The sequence below is a fragment of the Triturus cristatus genome, chromosome 9, assembly GCF_964204655.1.
Source record: "Triturus cristatus chromosome 9, aTriCri1.1, whole genome shotgun sequence".
Lineage (NCBI taxonomy): Eukaryota > Metazoa > Chordata > Amphibia > Caudata > Salamandridae > Triturus > Triturus cristatus.
In genome coordinates this window covers 820,694,238-820,711,708 of record NC_140592.1, presented here as the reverse complement: position 1 = coordinate 820,711,708, position 17,471 = coordinate 820,694,238, and the positions used below count along the sequence as shown (strand labels likewise).

The window sequence follows — 17,471 nt, the reverse complement described above, 5'->3', positions numbered from 1 at the left end:
CTCTTCACCTATGATCAAAATTTTCAGGGCGTGTGGTTTCCGGTGAAGGAGTAAAACCAAGACCTAGGGGGTCATTAGCATGGCGGGTGGATCGCCACCGCCCGACCGGCGGTGGCGAGCCACCCGCCAAAACACCCTACCGGACGGCCTGTTACCCCTGCCACATTAGCATGGCAGGGGTAACGCGGCGGACGGGAAGACCGTCCGCCGCTTTTCCGCCAGTAGGCAATCATCGTCGTGATTGCCTACCAGGCGGAAAAGGCCCACAATATGGTTGCGGTGCCTTGCAGGCACCATCATCCATATTATGATGATGGCGGTTTCATGCCTTTCCATGACGGAGACTCCGCCATGGAAAGGCATGCGGGAATTGCTATAGGGGCCCGTTGTGGGCCCCCGGGAGGGTGGGGGGCAGCACTTGGGGGGTACCCATGATACCCCCCTACATTGGCATACACGAGGTGGCAGGCACTGCGCGGTGCCTGTCACGTTGTGCTTGTCTAGCACACCATGCATTTACAACATTTTGGCAGGTGCTGCTCACAGCACCGCCCACCACAATGTTGTATATACGGGATGCGACCACCACAGTGGCGTTCACATCCTAATTGGCAATGCGGGACCACCGCACCACTGGCGGCCGGTCCCAGCACCGCTAGGGTTGCGGGCGGACTTCAGTCCGCCCCCCATCCTAATGGACCACTTTGTTTGGTTCTTTCTTCTCCACAAATTATGTTCTGTCCATTCATTTCCATCACTGAATGGAAACAACTGTGCATTTGCCTTTCTATAACACAGAAATCAAAATTCACATTTACCTCCATTGCTAGAGAAACCAATGCACATTTCTTTCCATTACACAATACATCACTGCACATTACTTTCATTTACTTGCAAAAAACTGTGCACATGCCTTTCTTTTGCTGAATAAACTATGCAGAGTCCCTCCTTTCCTGTAGCAAAATAGCAGTCTCTTACCGTCACTCCCTTGGGTTCACTGACACAACATCAATGCCATAAATATAGATGAAAAAATATAGACAACAAAAACATCGACTCCTGTACTTAAACAGGTACGTATAAAAATATTGAATAAAAAATATCGATGTAAAAAATATACATGTATAAAATATCGACTTTTATATAAATATAAAATAAAATAATATATATAAATAAATTTAATATACATTTTAATAAAATAGAACAAATAAACTTAATACAAAAGATAAAAACACAAGCATTATTATTTATACATATATATTTACTTTAAAACAATGAATAAACTATTATTTTTATTTATGTTAAAAGTTTAAAATTATATAAAAAATAAAAATATATATCAATGCTTTAAAATATAAAATTAACTCAATTCTATAATACATTAAAACATTAAACTATTAACAAATATTTTAACTTACATTTCGCAATACAGTCAGTGCAACAGTAGGGAAAGTGTTGGATAGTGGAGTAATTAAACTTACTATTCCAACTCCAGTGAGCGCAACAATAGAGAAAATGTTGGATAGCAGAGGGGTAAAAATGACTATTCCCACTCCACTGAGTGCAACAGTAGTATAAGTGTGGATAGCAACGGGGTAAAATTTACTATTCCCACTCCGGTGAGTGCAACAGTAGGATAAGTGTGGATAGCAGCCGGGTAAAATTTACTATTCCTACTCCAGTGAGTGCAACAGTAGGGAAAATGTTGGATAGTGAAGGGGTACAAATTACTATTCCAACTCCCATGAGTGTAACAGTCGGGAACGTTTTGGATAGCGGAGGGGCAACAATTACTCTTCTCACTCTAAAGAGTGCAACAGTAGGGAAAGAGTTGGATAGCAGAGGGGTAAAAATTACTATTCCCTTTCCACTAAGTGCAACAGTAGGATAAGTGTTGGATAGTGGAGGCGTAACATTTACTATTCCTAATCCAGTGAGTGCAACAGTAGGGAAAGTGTTGGATAGAGGAGAGGTAAAAATTACTATTACCACTCCAGTGAGTGTAATAGTAGGGAAAGTGTTGGATAGCGAAGGGGTAAAAAGTACTATTCCAACTCCAGTGAATGCCACAGTAGGGAAAGTGTTGGATAGCGAAGGGGTAAAAATTACTATTTCAACTCAAGTGAATGCAACAGTAGGGAAAGTGTTGGATAGCAGAGGGGTAAAAGTTTCTATTTCCACTCCAGTGAGTGCAACAGTAGGGAAAATGTTGGATAGTGAAGGGGTACAAATTACTATTCCAACTCCCATGAGTGTAACAGTCGGGAACGTTTTGGATAGCGGAGGGGCAACAATTACTCTTCTCACTCTAAAGAGTGCAACAGTAGGGAAAGAGTTGGATAGCAGAGGGGTAAAAATTACTATTCCCTTTCCACTAAGTGCAACAGTAGGATAAGTGTTGGATAGTGGAGGCGTAACATTTACTATTCCCAATCCAGTGAGTGCAACAGTAGGGAAAGTGTTGGATAGAGGAGAGGTAAAAATTACTATTACCACTCCAGTGAGTGTAATAGTAGGGAAAGTGTTGGATAGCGAAGGGGTAAAAAGTACTATTCCAACTCCAGTGAATGCCACAGTAGGGAAAGTGTTGGATAGCGAAGGGGTAAAAATTACTATTTCAACTCAAGTGAATGCAACAGTAGGGAAAGTGTTGGATAGCAGAGGGGTAAAAGTTTCTATTTCCACTCCAGTGAGTGCAACAGTAGGGAAAATGTTGGATAGCAAAGGTGTAAAACTTACTATTCCAACCACAGTGAGTGCAACAGTAGGGAAAGTGTTGGATAGTGGAGGGGCAACAATTACTATTCTCACTCCAGTGAGTGCACCAGTAGAGTTAACGTTCGATAGATAGCAGAGTAATTACATTTACTATCCCAACTGCAGTAAGTGCAACAGTAGGGAAAGTGTTAGATAGCGTAGGGGCAAAAATTACTATTCCCACTCTAAAGAGTGCAACCGTAGGGAAAGTGTTGGATAGCAGAGGGGTAAAAATTACTATTCCTACTCCACTGAGTGCAACAGTAGGATAAGTGTGGATAGTGGAGGGGTAAAATGTACTATTCCCACTCCGGTGAGTGCAACAGTAGGGAAAGTGTTGGATAGCGGAGGGGAAAAATTACTATTCCAACTCCAGTGAATGCAACAGTAGGGAAAGTGTTGGATAGCGGAGGGGTAAAAATTTCTATTCCCACTCCAGTGAGTGCAACAGTAGGGAAAATGTTGGATAGCAAAGGGGTAAAACTTACTATTCCAACTCCAGTGAGTGCAACAGTAGGGAAAGTGTTGGATAGCGGAGGGGCAAAAATGACTATTCCCACTCCAGTGAGAGCAAAAGTAGAGTTAATGTTCGATAGATAGCGGAGTAATTCAATTTACTATTCCAACTGCAGTGAGTGCAACAATAGGGAAAGTGTTGGATAGCGGAGGGGTACAATTTACTATTCCCACTCCAGTAAGTGCAACAGTAGGGAAAGTGTTGGATAGCTGAGGGGCAAAAATTACTATTCCCACTCCAATGAGTTCAACAGTATGGAAAGTGTTGGCTAGCAGAGAGTCAAAAATTACTATTCACACCCCAACAGTTAAAAAAATAATGATATATTACCCATATTTTTTTTAATAAAAATAAATAAATAATATATATAAAAAAATCAAACATAATAATTATATAAAAAGAAAAAATATTATAATATTAATTACATATAACCAATACCTACATATATTATTTAAAATAAAATAATAAATACCTTTAAAAATTATTCTTTTAAACTAGAAAATATTTACGGACAAAAACTATATTAATACATAAATGTATTAATTTTAATTCCTACCCTGTAACACCAAACCAATAACAACATACTTCAAAATTTTAAAATAAATTTGCTTCCATGATTAACATAAATAATAATCAATTAAAAAAATATTATTAATAAAAAAACTAATAAACATTAATTAACTACACACACTTTAACACTATATTGTCCACAACACACACCTAAATTAAACTATAAAACAATAAAACAATTAAAACGTCTTTTTAAATTAAAAACTATTACTATTAACAACTAATTATAAAGTCATTGAAATGTATTTATTACCCACCCTTTACCCATTTAAAATTAAAAACAACACAAAATAATAAACAAATACGTAAAATAAATATCAAATCATTAACATTAATTAACAACTATATATTAATTAAACACAAAATACTTCCCACCCTTTACCCCTATTAACACCACAACACACACCTACAATTAATTCCAAAATTGCCATAATGTATTAATTTAATAAATATCAATTAACAAATAATTTAGTAAAAAATAAATAAACAACGTCCCACCCTTTACCCCTATAACCCCCAAAACACGCACCTAAACTTAATTAAACAATTACCATAATTAATTACCAATAAATTAATTATAATTAATTAACAAGCAATCAAAAATTACTTCCCACCCTTTACACCTATAAACACCAAAACACACACCTAAAATTAATTACTCTAATACCATAACTAATTAGCAATGAATTAATTAAAATTAATTAACAACAAATTATTAATTAATCAATTAAAAATAAATTACTTCCCACCCTTTATACCATAAACACCACAAAACACACCTTAAATTAATTACACAATTACCATCATTAATTACCAATTAATTATTAATTAATAATAAATTACTTTACACATTTAACACTATAACATCTCACTTAAACAAATATTAATAAATAAAAAATAATCAATTAATTTAATATAATTAAATGGCTTTCCACCCTATTCCCCTATAAACCCACAACCCGCTACGGAACTAAAAATGCAAAATTAAAATAAAAAAATATAATAACTACTAAAAATGTAACACATATATTAAAAAACACAACAATTCTTATACAAAAAAAATCCTCACATACATTTAAAATATATACTAAAATACATTACATTAATTAAAAAATCGATGTTTTGAAAAACTATATTTTTGCAAACGATATTAAAATCGATATTACTTACCTTAACCTCTTTAGTGCCCATGACGAGATAGTCTCGTCATGGAGCACGGTTGCGCTGTGCCCATGACGAGACTATCTCGTCATGAACCCCACCCACTAGTGCAACGCCCGGCACAGGAGGGGGAAAGGGCGTGGCACTGAAGGGGTTAAGTCGATATTCTTGACCACGATATTCTTGCTGTCGATATTTCTGAACCACGATATTTATGACTCGATATTTGTGCAACTCGATATTTATTACTCCTGTCTGCACGCAATTTCCATGAGAGAATAATACAATGCAGATTGCTTTCTAGTACTTGACAAAGCAGGGTACATTCTTTTTTACACCACATTTTAAATCAAGTGTAAAAACTGGCAGGCATAGCCACATTCAGTAATTTCTAGCCCTAGCTTTTGTACCATATTTTACAATTCATGTCTCTGTGATGCTATTGCAGGAATACTACTATTGCCTGCACGGTTTCCTTCTTAAAGGTCTATTTTGAAATTGTTCATGCGTCCCTGTAACTAGGCATTCCTAAACATGCCTTTCCCTGTGGTGCTGTTCCAATAAAGTTACTGTCGCAAGTAGCAAAACTCAGCACGGCTCTCCGTGACCATTTCTTTCTGTTTTTACCATCTTTCGAGATTCCTAGTTCCTGCTTTCCCTTTCAATCTTTGACCCCTGGTTTCTGCCACTTCTTATTACTCCTTACCATCCATCTATGATCCACTGTTTCAGTTTTTTCCTCCACTCACTGATACCTCACCCTCCATCTTTGATCCCACATTGCTGCTTCCCCTATGCATTCTCACTCTGGCCTTGAACCCCATGCCTGCTCCTCTTCTCTCTGAGAGTCTGGCTTCACTTCTTCCCTTACAAGCGCATCTTTATTTCTTCATTTTCTCCTCGCCTCCGTGATTCCTCACTTTGTATTTTGCCTCATCTGTGGCATCTCTTTTCTTGTTTCCACCCATCTGCTGCATCACTCCCCTCCATTTGAGATCTATTACTTCTACTTTCTCTTACTGTCTGTGATCCCTCGACTTGACTGGCCCACCATCTATGCTCTTTGGGTTATTTTTTGCTCCATTCATAACCCCTTATTTGTGCTTTTCCATTAATTATTGACCTCTTATTTTGGCTCCTAACCTCTCTTTGATCACTCAGTTGTTCCCTCTACCTCCCTTTGATGACCATGTGTTTCTTCTTGCTTCCCTCCTTCCCCTCAACTTATTAGTACCACGTGTTCTGCTTTTTTCCCCTAGGCTCTTTGCAAACACTCCCTTTCCATCTGTTTCTTCAATTCTGATGCATTCCTCATTTCTTCTGTAACTGTTTTCCCTTCATCTTTCTCCTGTTTCCTCCGCTCCTCCTTCCATGGCTCCCTTTCTCTCTCCAGTTGTAGCCACTAATTTCTACATTCACCTTCCTTAATGATTCCCCATTTCAGTTTCTCCCCTCACACTGTGACCCTTCATTTCAGCTTCTCTGCCTTCATCTATAATCCTCATTTCTGCTTATTCAACTCTGTGACTCTTTTGCTCTTTGATCCCTATTTTCCCCTTTTTTCCACCTACAACATCTTTGTTCTTCTTTTTTCCTCCTACTGGTGTGATCTTTCCTCTTTCTTCTGTGACTCATCGTTCTTACTTTCTCTTTAACCACTATTTCCCCTTGTTTCTGATGTTTCAGCTTCTGCGACCTCTCTTTTCTGCTATTCTCTATGTGGCCACATACTTCTTTTATTTCAGCCTTCCTTTGTGACTGCTTGCACCCGAACAGAGCCACCTTATTTAAGCTTTCCTCATCCCAGCAGCCTCTGGTACCAGATATCCAGCCTGGTTTCTACTGGCCAACCAATGTCTGGATTCTAAGGTTATATTAAATTGATCCTTACTCATGCTGTGATTCATGGCATCCAGACACGTGACTGTCATGTGGCAATCCATTGAAATGTATACTGGCACACAATTTATACATAAACTGGAACACAACCACTAAACATAATGTTTCTCGAAAATGAATTTATCTGGAAAAAACAAAAGACATGAGGCGTTAGGCAAAACAGGTACAGTTGGTTTAATTAAACACTTTGGCCATGAATATAGTTACAGAAGCTGGTCTGAGGAATGTCTCAAAGAACAATCAATCTGAACAAGGTTTTATACATTTCTTTGGGTATCGTAAAGTGCTTCAGTTGATCCATTTTTGTAAAAGAATGTAGGCCTTGTCTTTGTAGTCATAAATAAGGCCCCTTATAACAAATGCAGGTGGGCCCCGTTCTTATGTGGACACAATGGGGACAGTAGGTATCGTGTCCAGATGTCCAGCATGAGGGGCGCCTGATCACTGCATGTACTGTGTGTGCTGTGTTCTGATTGGCTGTGTGTTCCTAACTTCATGTGGCATCTGACTGTATGGTATTTTGGGGAATGTGCACTCCCCTCTGACTATATGTGCTTTGTTGGGGCCAATCTCCCTGGACCATTGTGGTGTCACTGCGCTTATCTGAGGGATTGACTGAGTTTCCTTTACACGCATTTGTCTGCTGGTCACATTCCACCCCACATGTGACCTATCAACCAGTAACCTCAGGCGTAGATCTCAGCGCCTAACTGACCACATATTTCTGAGTAAGGGTAGATGGAGAGTTCATGACGTGTGGATTTGATAATAGAGAAGCGATTTCGCTCTTACATATGAATGTATTATTATAAATATTGGAATTGATGTTATTGATTTTAACATTTCCCCCTATGGTTGAATTTTCAGCTACATTGTCTAACCATACTTCATGACAGTCACATTATTGGGGCCTTGTTGTTCTTTAGTTTTAACAATTACTATTTTCCTACTTACTTGCAATCTACCTAATTTGAGGACTGTGGTTTTAGAGTTGCAAACCCCCAATTGAGGAAACCACACAAAAACAATAGCAATAAGAAAATGGGCAGCAGTGATGTGCACAATCCGGACAGCCACTGGGAGAGCCAGAAAACCCAACTTGAAAACCATTCCTAGTCAGCGGCACCTTCCTCCTCACGCATGTCTCTTTGTAAGCAGTGTAGTCCTTGGATGGCAAGAGTCAGAGTCCCATTGTCCATGTCATTCCCTGGAATAAAGATGCAGCAGTATACACCGATCTTGGCACATACCCCTCCCTCCATTGCGGTCACTAAGTCCAACCCATATCGATGTTGCATCACCATGAGGTGGATGGCTCTCAGTTCTTCCTTGATCGAACTAAGGCCGAGCTCTGTGTTGTTCATCATCTTGAGCATTTCCCACCTGGCTATCTGCAACCAGCGGCGGTTTTATTTTGTTTGTAAAGTTAAAAAGGGTATGGGCCCTCCAGCAGATATTTGTGCATCAGAGAACAGTCTGAATTCTTCCAGAATGTCCTTGTACTGAGCCCAGCCAATATAATCAGCAGTTCTGTTTTATGAGGCTGATGGAACAGAGATGTCTTGTTCTTTAGTAGGTGTTGGTACAAATGCGACAGTTCTTCTCCAGGAAGGACCAGGGTTGGGGTGGGTATGGTGATGAGGGAGAAGTAGCCACGCCATCCAGAGGCGAGCTGAGTTTAGGCAAATTTTTTGCACTGCCAAGAGGTATCCATCACCATGGAGGTGCCCTATTGCATGTCTGTAATGTGCAGGACCATGCCAAAGTTTATATCTGTGCCAGCAGAATTGTTCCTTTACCTCTGAAAGACAGGGAATACAGTCCAAGTTTCTGTACAATTAAGGGCTGCCCCAATCCAACTAGCCACTAATTTCCACCATTAGACCTGGCATACTTGGCGTGGTTTCCCCCAACGCCTGTATTTTTTTCACTGTGTGCTGGTTTTCGTTTTTGCTGACTTAGATGCTTTCGGCACTTTGCCACTGCTGATCTGCATCAAAGTGCAAATGCTCCCCATGTAAATTGGGATTATGATGGGTTAGCTATGATTGACATATTTGTTTTACTGCTAAGTCCCTAGTAAAGTGCACTGAGGGTGCCCGGGTCTGTAAATCAAATGCTTCTATTGGGCCTGCAGCCCTGATAGTGCCACCCACCCAAGTAGCCTTTCATATGAGGCTCAGACCTGCCACGGCAGAGTCTGCGTGCGCAGTTTTCAACTGCCATGTCGACCTGGAAGGTGCCTGCACTTGCTATGCCTAACCCTTCCCTTTTACTACATGTAAGTCACCCCTAAGCTAGGCCCAAGTTACCCCCATGGGCAGGGTGCAGTGTATATTAAAGGTAGGACATGTAATGGTGTGCTTTACAAGTCCTGATAGTGAAATACTGTGTATTTCGTTTTTCACTATTGCAAGGACTAGCTATCTAATAGGTTTTTATTGGAGCTGCCGTGTAACATTTTACAAGTGTACCTTTCAATTGGGAAAAGCTAGAGATTTGGAGCTTAGGCTCGCTGAACTCAGAATTTAGTAACACACTTTTTAGTAAAGGTGGTTTTCAAATTTTTTGTTTGAAAATACTACTTTTAGAAATTGGGCATTTTCTTGTTTAACCATCCTGTGTGCCTCTGCCTTCTTGTGGATTCCCAGTCTGGTTTTAGACCAAAAGGGGCTGGTTTGTGCATTCACTCCAGACACTCACAAAAAGGGAGCTGATGAGTGCTCTGCTATGCTGATGGGCATCCTGGGCTAAAGTAACGGGAGGAGTTATCACTGACACCTGAAAAGTCTGTGGCTGCTCTGCACAATGCTGTCTCCACCTCCTGTAGTGGAAATGGACCAGGGAGGACAGAACTGGCTTGACTGGGCAAGAGAGACTTTCTGAACAAAGACTTCAAAGGGAAAAAGGGGTGTAGGTATTAGACCTAAAACCCCAGAACTTTAGACTACTTCTGGAATCAAGAGGAATCTCTGCCAAGGAGAAGTGTTGAAGAGCTGTAAGGAGGAGTACTGCCCCTTTGCTGTGTGTTGCTTTGCTGGGTTGGCCTGCAGTTGCTGCTTCTGCCAAGGAGAGGAAAAAGACAGGACATTGCTGTTTACCTGCTTGTGAAGTTTCTCCAAGGGCTTGTGTGTGCTTACCTCCTGTTCTGAAGTCTCAGGGACACAAAGGCTTTACCTGCAGCATCCTTGAACTTCACGGCTGGGAGTTCTGACCTGCCTTGTGTGCCAAATCCAGTTCTGGGCCATTGGAGGTTGTTTCTGCTGTAAAGATCTATACAGATCTGAAGAAATCTGCAAAATCGACACTTTGGTCTTCTTGCGGCTGAAATTTTTGATGCAGCACCGCTGTGCAGGAGAAAATCCTGGTGCACAGCCCGTGCGGGCAAAGAAATCGACACATCTCCTGCCAGCATCCCAAAGGAGCGCCACATGCCGAATTCAACGCACCAGTTTCCGAAGTCTGAAACCCCTGCACTAAATCCGATGCAGGCCCTGCTGTGCTGCTAAAATAATCGATGCATCACCCATGTGCTGCTACAAAAATCGACACAGCGCCTGGATCGCTGCCACATTGACCCGTAGTAGCTGAATTTATGCACACATCGCACCTGTGTGCCAAATTTTTCTGAAGCAACACCCGCGGACCAAAAATCATTTTCGAAATCAACACCTCACTTCCCCCTACAGTCTGGATTTGATGCTCCACTTCTCCTGCGTGCAGCAGAACTGTTGCCTCTTCTCCCCAAGGACTCAGGAACTGACACCTTGCTGTGTTTTCCAGCACTTCCCCTCTCTGCAGCAGTTTTGCCTTGTGGAGTTTGACGCAGTTAAGTAACTTTGTGTAAATATCACGCATCCATAGATTTCTATAGGCAGAATTGCTTGAAACTTTTTAAAAGTCATATTTTGAGTTGTGTATGTTGGATTTTTGTTGTTTTGGTCTTGTTTGGTTTAGATAAAAATACTTTATTTTTCTAAACTGGTGTGGTGTACATTTGTAGTGTTTTCACTGTTTTACTGTGTGTGTTATGTACAAATGCTTTACACATTGCCTCTAAGATAAGCCTGTCTGCTCGTGCCAAGCTACCAAGGGGGTGAGCAGGGGTTATCTAGGTGTGTAAGTCCCTTATCCTCATTAGAAGGAAGGGGCCCTACTTGGACAGGGGGCAAACCACTACCAACCAGAGACCCCCATTTCTAACATCCACCCACCTCGGTATCCCAGATTTCCTAACATGGGGTATCTAAGCTTTTGTTCAACCCTCCCTTACGAGGCTCATTTCCCTTTGTGTCATCAAGATGGATAGCCCTACACTGGAATTCCATGTCTGGGGTCTATTTGTTATTAAAGTAGACTGCCCCATATATGCTATGGGCCACCCTGGGACTGCAGATGAAAGCAGGGGTAGACGTGTTCATGCACTGGTTCAATGGTTTTGCTACCTCTAAGAATCTTTTCTCTGGAAAGTCTTGGTGCCAGACAGTATCCTCCTCTATGGTGCCCCTTCTCTGCATTCTAACTAGCTCAGTTTGAATGTTGCTAGGCTCGGTGAGAGGGTACAGTGTTGTTGGATTGGTCTCGTATCGCATCAGATTTCCTACTACTCTGTGGGGTTCTACCCTGTTGGGTTATGTTTTGGCCGTAATCCTACATAGGTATAGGTTGAAAAGACGTTTTGCTTTTTCGGGGGCCACCCCTTGGGACAAGTAAAGCCTGTCTATGCCTCCGCATATGGTATCAGCGAGCAGACGTACCATGACCTGGCTGATGTCTTTGAGACAATGGAGGTCATGTGCTGATACCAGTTGTTGAGTAAGAGGGTCATGTGTAGTGTATGTGGGAATCTACTGTTGGGTTTGGTGTAATTATAAGTGATATGGGGAGGACCATACACAAGCACAGTGATAGCTTTGGGGTGGACTCCATTTGACTAGGTAGTTCTTTGGTGATGAATGAATGCAGCAACACCCATAGTAGACAGATGTTACATAAATGTGCAACAATACATAACTTATTGAACATAGCAGGTCGGGGATGACTCCCAGGGAGGTGTTCGTAGTCCTCTGATGATTGGGGGCTTATTGGCTTAAAAGGTTCGAAGCAAAAAAGTCTACAGTACAGTTCATAGTTTCTCAATTTGCACACTGTAGATCTTGTCCGGCTGTTGATATGGCCGCTGAAAAGTTGGTGCACTTGGACTTTCGATTGCCAACCTGTTGAATAAGAGCCACGTTCATTGGTTAGTTCAGAAAACAGTACTTTGTTGCATGTGCCGTCATCAATCACTTTCCTTCTGGTTCCTGTGTTTTCCTTCGAGGGTGTGTTCTCGATACTCCATTCACTCAATTTTAGTGAGGCACCGGAAGGTGGCCCCAGTCGGGCTATCTATTTTGATGGTTTATGTTAAAGAGTGGAAATGCATTTTTTTATAAGCTGTTAGGCCACCCCCCTCTCCGTACCTAGCTGAGAGTTAGACCGGTGAAGGATCTTTACGAGGTGATCTCATGAATATTAGGATGATATCAATTTTACCTAGGGCTCCATGGCTGTCGTCAGCCCTTCTTTCCTAGTGTGTGCATGGGGGTGCTATTGGTGCAGGTGGTATCTTTCAACCTACACGTGTATGGAACGATGTGTAATGAAAGGGCGTGTCATTGTTTGATCGCAGTTGGTTGTTGAATCGAGCCCTGAGGTCACATGTGTACCCCTGTAGTCGAAGATGGCCCACAGCTCTGTAGTGCCTTTCTCCTGTTCTTCGGTCCTGCATATTTAGTCTGTATGTGTGTTCTAACGTGTGATTGCATTAGTGCCTATACTTCCCTCCTTTGGACAGAGAAACACATGTTCCTTAGTGTGTGTGTGTTCCATTTGTGGCAGTCCTATTTCTATGTCTGTGCTCATCCCGGTTTTTCGTTCTGAAAATCTAGCCAGCCTAGGTATATAGGCTGAAGAGAGTAAGGTGTCTGAGAACACAGCAGGCAGGTTGCAGTATTGGATGAGAACAAATAAGGAAGTTGTGTTAAAGGCTGCAGACCGACTATTCAAATGGACAGGATTAGTGAGAGGATTAGTAAGAGATGGGTCACTAGGTGGAGAGAAGGTGATTGTTATTGTTGTTTGACTCAGTTTAGGATGTCTAACTAAGGAGATAGGTGTGTTGTGGGATCTGTGATCAAACAGCATTTTCGTGTGTAATTGGTCCAATGTGCACAGAGGAAGGCTCTAAAGCACAGAGGTTGGTATGTGTTTTCGGTGTTTTTAAAATAAGTTTATCAAGTGACGTGTAAAAGGGTTTTTGAAAAAGTGCCTCCTTTTGCCTTTCCACCTCAATTTGTTGTGGACTGGTATTTGCTGTGTTTTTTTAACTCTGCCTCCTGCGGCTCTATAAGCCCCAGTGTATGTACTTTGACCCCAAAAACATGGTAAACTTGGCTAATCAATCCCCAATTGACATATTGAACTTTACAGTAAGGCCATGGTATATGGGGCAGGCAAATACATCAATGGCATGAAAAGTAAAATGTCACCTGTGGACTGCAGCAGATGTTTTGCCTTCAACTAGGCTGACAAGGAATACTTTGCTACAGGTCTACCTGTGTAGCATGACTCCTGTAGCTTTATAAACCTTTAGGCACACCTGTGGTGAACCTAATTTACATGTTTTTTAGTGGCAATTCCATGACGATTTGGGTACTTTTGTAAAGGACAGGTCTACCCTTTTTTCTCTTATTTAGGAAAACTTTTAATTTTGCTCTAATTGTGGGGAAACATATAGATGGGGTTACTGATTCTAACTACTTGGTATGAGCTCAGTGGTATCTACATACGCATCAACATGAATCACAAACACAAATAACAATGCATATGAAGGGTCACCACCTAGAAGAAAGTGTAATTGTTAAGCCAGCAATATGAAATTTGGCATCAAATAACGAATTTTGATTTGGCATAAAATAACACATTTTTGCTTTGGCATTAAATAAAAATTGTGAGAAATAGCACACCTTCAGATACCTTGCATCAATTTCAATACTCATAATACAGAAAAAACTGACAGAGAAAAAATTATGACTTTGTCAAAAATACCTTAGCCCCCTCTTAGCGCATGCTATCCTGTGACAAGGGGAAGCCCTGTGCGGTACACAGAACTAAGTGAGCCTGATAGTCTGTTCTTTTTCATGGAGAAAAGGAATAACTCAAAGAACCACAGGCCCCTCTTTGCCAAACACAATCTACACCAAATTCTCCAGATCCAAATCTTTTTCCCTAACATCCGAATTGCACCCTGTATCACACCCAGGGGCCAAGAGTACCATCTGTCACGCCCAGCGGTCTGGGCAGTGAGGCCTCAATCCTGTATCACACCCAGAGGACAAGTGTCACACCCAGCCGTCCAAACGACAATCACCTTTCCTAGCGTGCTGACTATCAAAAAAAGATGGCCTCTGCAGGATATGGCTCGGAGGCTACCTTGCGACCACTCAGTTCAGACACATAAAATAGGTAACATGCTAGATTTCTGTCAGTGGCAGGGCGCTCAGGTTACATTTTTGCGCTTCTTCCTTATTTGCCATATGTCAAATGTGCGGACTAAAGATCAGATGTAGTCTCTTACCCACTGATGGTGGCTTCAGGATGGACCTCCGCCCCGTGAATTCAGCAGAACTTTCAACGAATTATGTTGTCTGCTCACCTTCCTTGATGCGCATATGTGAATGTCCATGTGGGGTCCCCTTCCTTCGGCTGCAGTCAGGTTCGGAGTACCAATCTCACCTGGCTGGCTCGCTAAAATGTTGCTCAAATATGAATTTACCTTGGAAAAACTCTTATTTAGGGAATCTTTTAATTTTGCTCTAACTGTGGGGAAACCTTGGAAAAACAAAAGACACGAGACATTTGGCAAAACAGGAACAGTTGGTTTAATTAAACACTTATGCTGGGAGCACAGTTACAGAACCGGGTCTGAGGACTGTCTCAAAGTACAATCAATCTGAATAAGGTTTTATACATTTCTTTGGATATTGCTTCAATCGATACTTTTTTGATAAAAGAATGCAGGCTTCGTCTTTGGAGTCATAAATAAGGCCCCTGATAACAAATGCGGGCGGGCCTCATCCTTGCGTGGACACAATGGGGGCCAGTGGGTAATGTGTACAGATGTTCTCCATGAGGGACGAGTGATCACTGCATGCACTGTGTGTGCTGTGTCCTGATTGGCTGTGTGTTCCTAACTTCATGGGGCATCTGTGTTTTTGGAAATATGCAGTCCCCTCGGGCCAAATGTGCTTTATTTGAGGCAATCTCCCTGGACCATTGTGGAGTTGCTGCACTTATCTGAGGGATTGACCCGAGTTTCCAGTACACACGTTTGTATGTCGGCTACGTGCTACCCTATCTGTGACCTGTCGTTCAGTAACCACAGGCCTCAGTCTCAGCGCCTGCCTGACCACGTATTTCTAAGCTGGGATTGATGGAGAGTTCATGACAGGTGAATTTGATAGTAGAAATGAGAATTTGTTCTTACATATGAACGTATCATTATAAACATTGACATCGATTTTATCAATATTAACAATATCATCACACAACAACTCAGACTATCATGGAAGACTTGGAAGCATCTGAAATGCAACCTGGGTGACAACAGCACTAAGTGCTCACAGTAATGGCACTACATAAAATGCAAAAACCTAAAAAGATAATAGAATGGATGGACTCACGCAGAAGAATTGATCATTACAAGCTGCACATTCACAGGCATGCCTGAGTTTAGTAAATGTTTCCCAAAATAGGTATTATTATTATAATCCTGCCTAATGACTTCAATCTGTCCTTAAATGTATCTAAAAGAATCTTGCAAGAGATTCCAACAAGAAACATAGTCATTTAGTATGGTACACATAACTCCTGTTAAAAAGAATTATTCACCAGATCTTTGTTATATTATTTACTAAAATTTGGATGAGAGTAGGTATTACTTACACATGAGTCTTTCTAGCTTACTCCTAAAGTCCAGGAGTAAACTAGGAGAACTCCTGATTCACTTCTGATTGAGTCCTGGAATCTAGGAGTAAGCCAGTAGTACTACAAGAGGAAACCACATAAACATCCGCTGTGAATCAGGCCCTTGATGATTAAGTAAAATTTACCCTTAAGGGATGGTAAAAGGTGTTTTAAGATTAAGTTGAAAAGAAAAACATTTATCATAGTTTACCTTCACACAAGCTCTGCCCTTTGGAATCTAGGCATTCCTTTAACAAATGTTTCACAAACATGCCTTCTTCACCTCCCTCAGATATGGTGAATCCAGGAGCTCCTTCTTCAGGTTCTGTTTTCAGGTTAAGCTGCATGATGCTCTAGATGCACAGAAAGAAAGGGAACAACATAATAATATTTATTAACAGTATTCTACAGTTTTTGAGGATACTCTATTTTGTCACGTTTTTGTAAGGGAGAAAAACATATTGAAGTCTATTCACAAACTACATTTTGTAGGACTTTAGTGGTACTGCAATAGTACTAACCTAAACCTACCTCTGGAGGTTCTGCCTCTGCTTCTCCTATCATTTTCTGTGCAGAGAGCTCTACCCCGGCTGCGAAGTCTTCACACACGTAGGTATACTTTTAGAAAAAAATTGGGATAGTTTGAGGGGAACAGCTGGAAAATGGAGAAGACTTACTACATAATGGGAGTGGTTAAGGGAGAAGTAAGGAGGGCTTAAGTGAGGAGTAAGGCGAGGTTTAGGAATAGATGTGCATCTACCCACAAAAGAGTAAGCTTATTCCTGTTTGCAAACTGCACTTCTAAAATTACTGTGGCCCTAAAGGACCCAAATGAGTCATAAATGTTCTCCAGCTCAGAGCTGGAGAAATTACAGCACCACCATGTCAACCACTGGTACTGTAACACTCTTCTCTAGAAGATAATGTAAGTAGGTACTTAAAACAAAGCCCCATTAGAAATAATTACCCTACAAAACTCAGCGGCTCACCCTCAACCCCACACTCATATCACCCAGCACCTCAAGGATCTCCACTGACTCCCAAGCCACAAATTATCAATGTTTATACTCCTCATGCACATATACAAAACCTTATACAACATTGGCCCCCCGCACCTCAACAATCTCATAAACTTCCACAAACATGCCAGACACCTTCACTCAGAATATTCATGTTTGTGTCACTACGAATAGGATACATCCTCTGCGTTGACAATCTAACAATGTTAAGGTATGCCTTAAATAGTTATGTAAGGCACAAAGGCCAGTCACTATATGTAGACACAAGATCCACAAAAAATGAAGGGAAGAGAGATTGAGCCTTCCCTCGTTCTCCCATCAGCTATACTACTCACTACACGAGAAGGACTTGTCTTTAAAAGAGAGGAAAACAACAGAATCCCCTACGTTTAAGAGATAGACAAGAGGTGAAGAATCATAACCCCCTTGAAGAATCCCAAAGAGGTGTAAATACTGTCCTCATCCACTCAACGAGTCACAAGCTTCATCATAGGGCTGCTAAGACACCCTGGTGCAGACCAACATCCAGAGAGAAGTGCTAA

At 41.3% G+C, this 17,471-nt stretch overlaps 1 protein-coding gene across 2 annotated transcripts in view; it reads right to left on the bottom strand.

The window, feature by feature from the left end:
- The window catches only part of AHNAK2 (AHNAK nucleoprotein 2), a 407,486-nt gene that overhangs the window by 103,458 nt on the left and 286,557 nt on the right, over positions 1–17,471 (bottom strand). For both annotated transcript variants that reach the window (XM_085626234.1, XM_085626235.1), the window contains exon 4: positions 16,122–16,263. In XM_085626234.1, coding sequence (XP_085482360.1) covers positions 16,122–16,263 — 142 coding nt within the window. The remainder of the gene's footprint in view (positions 1–16,121; positions 16,264–17,471) is intronic.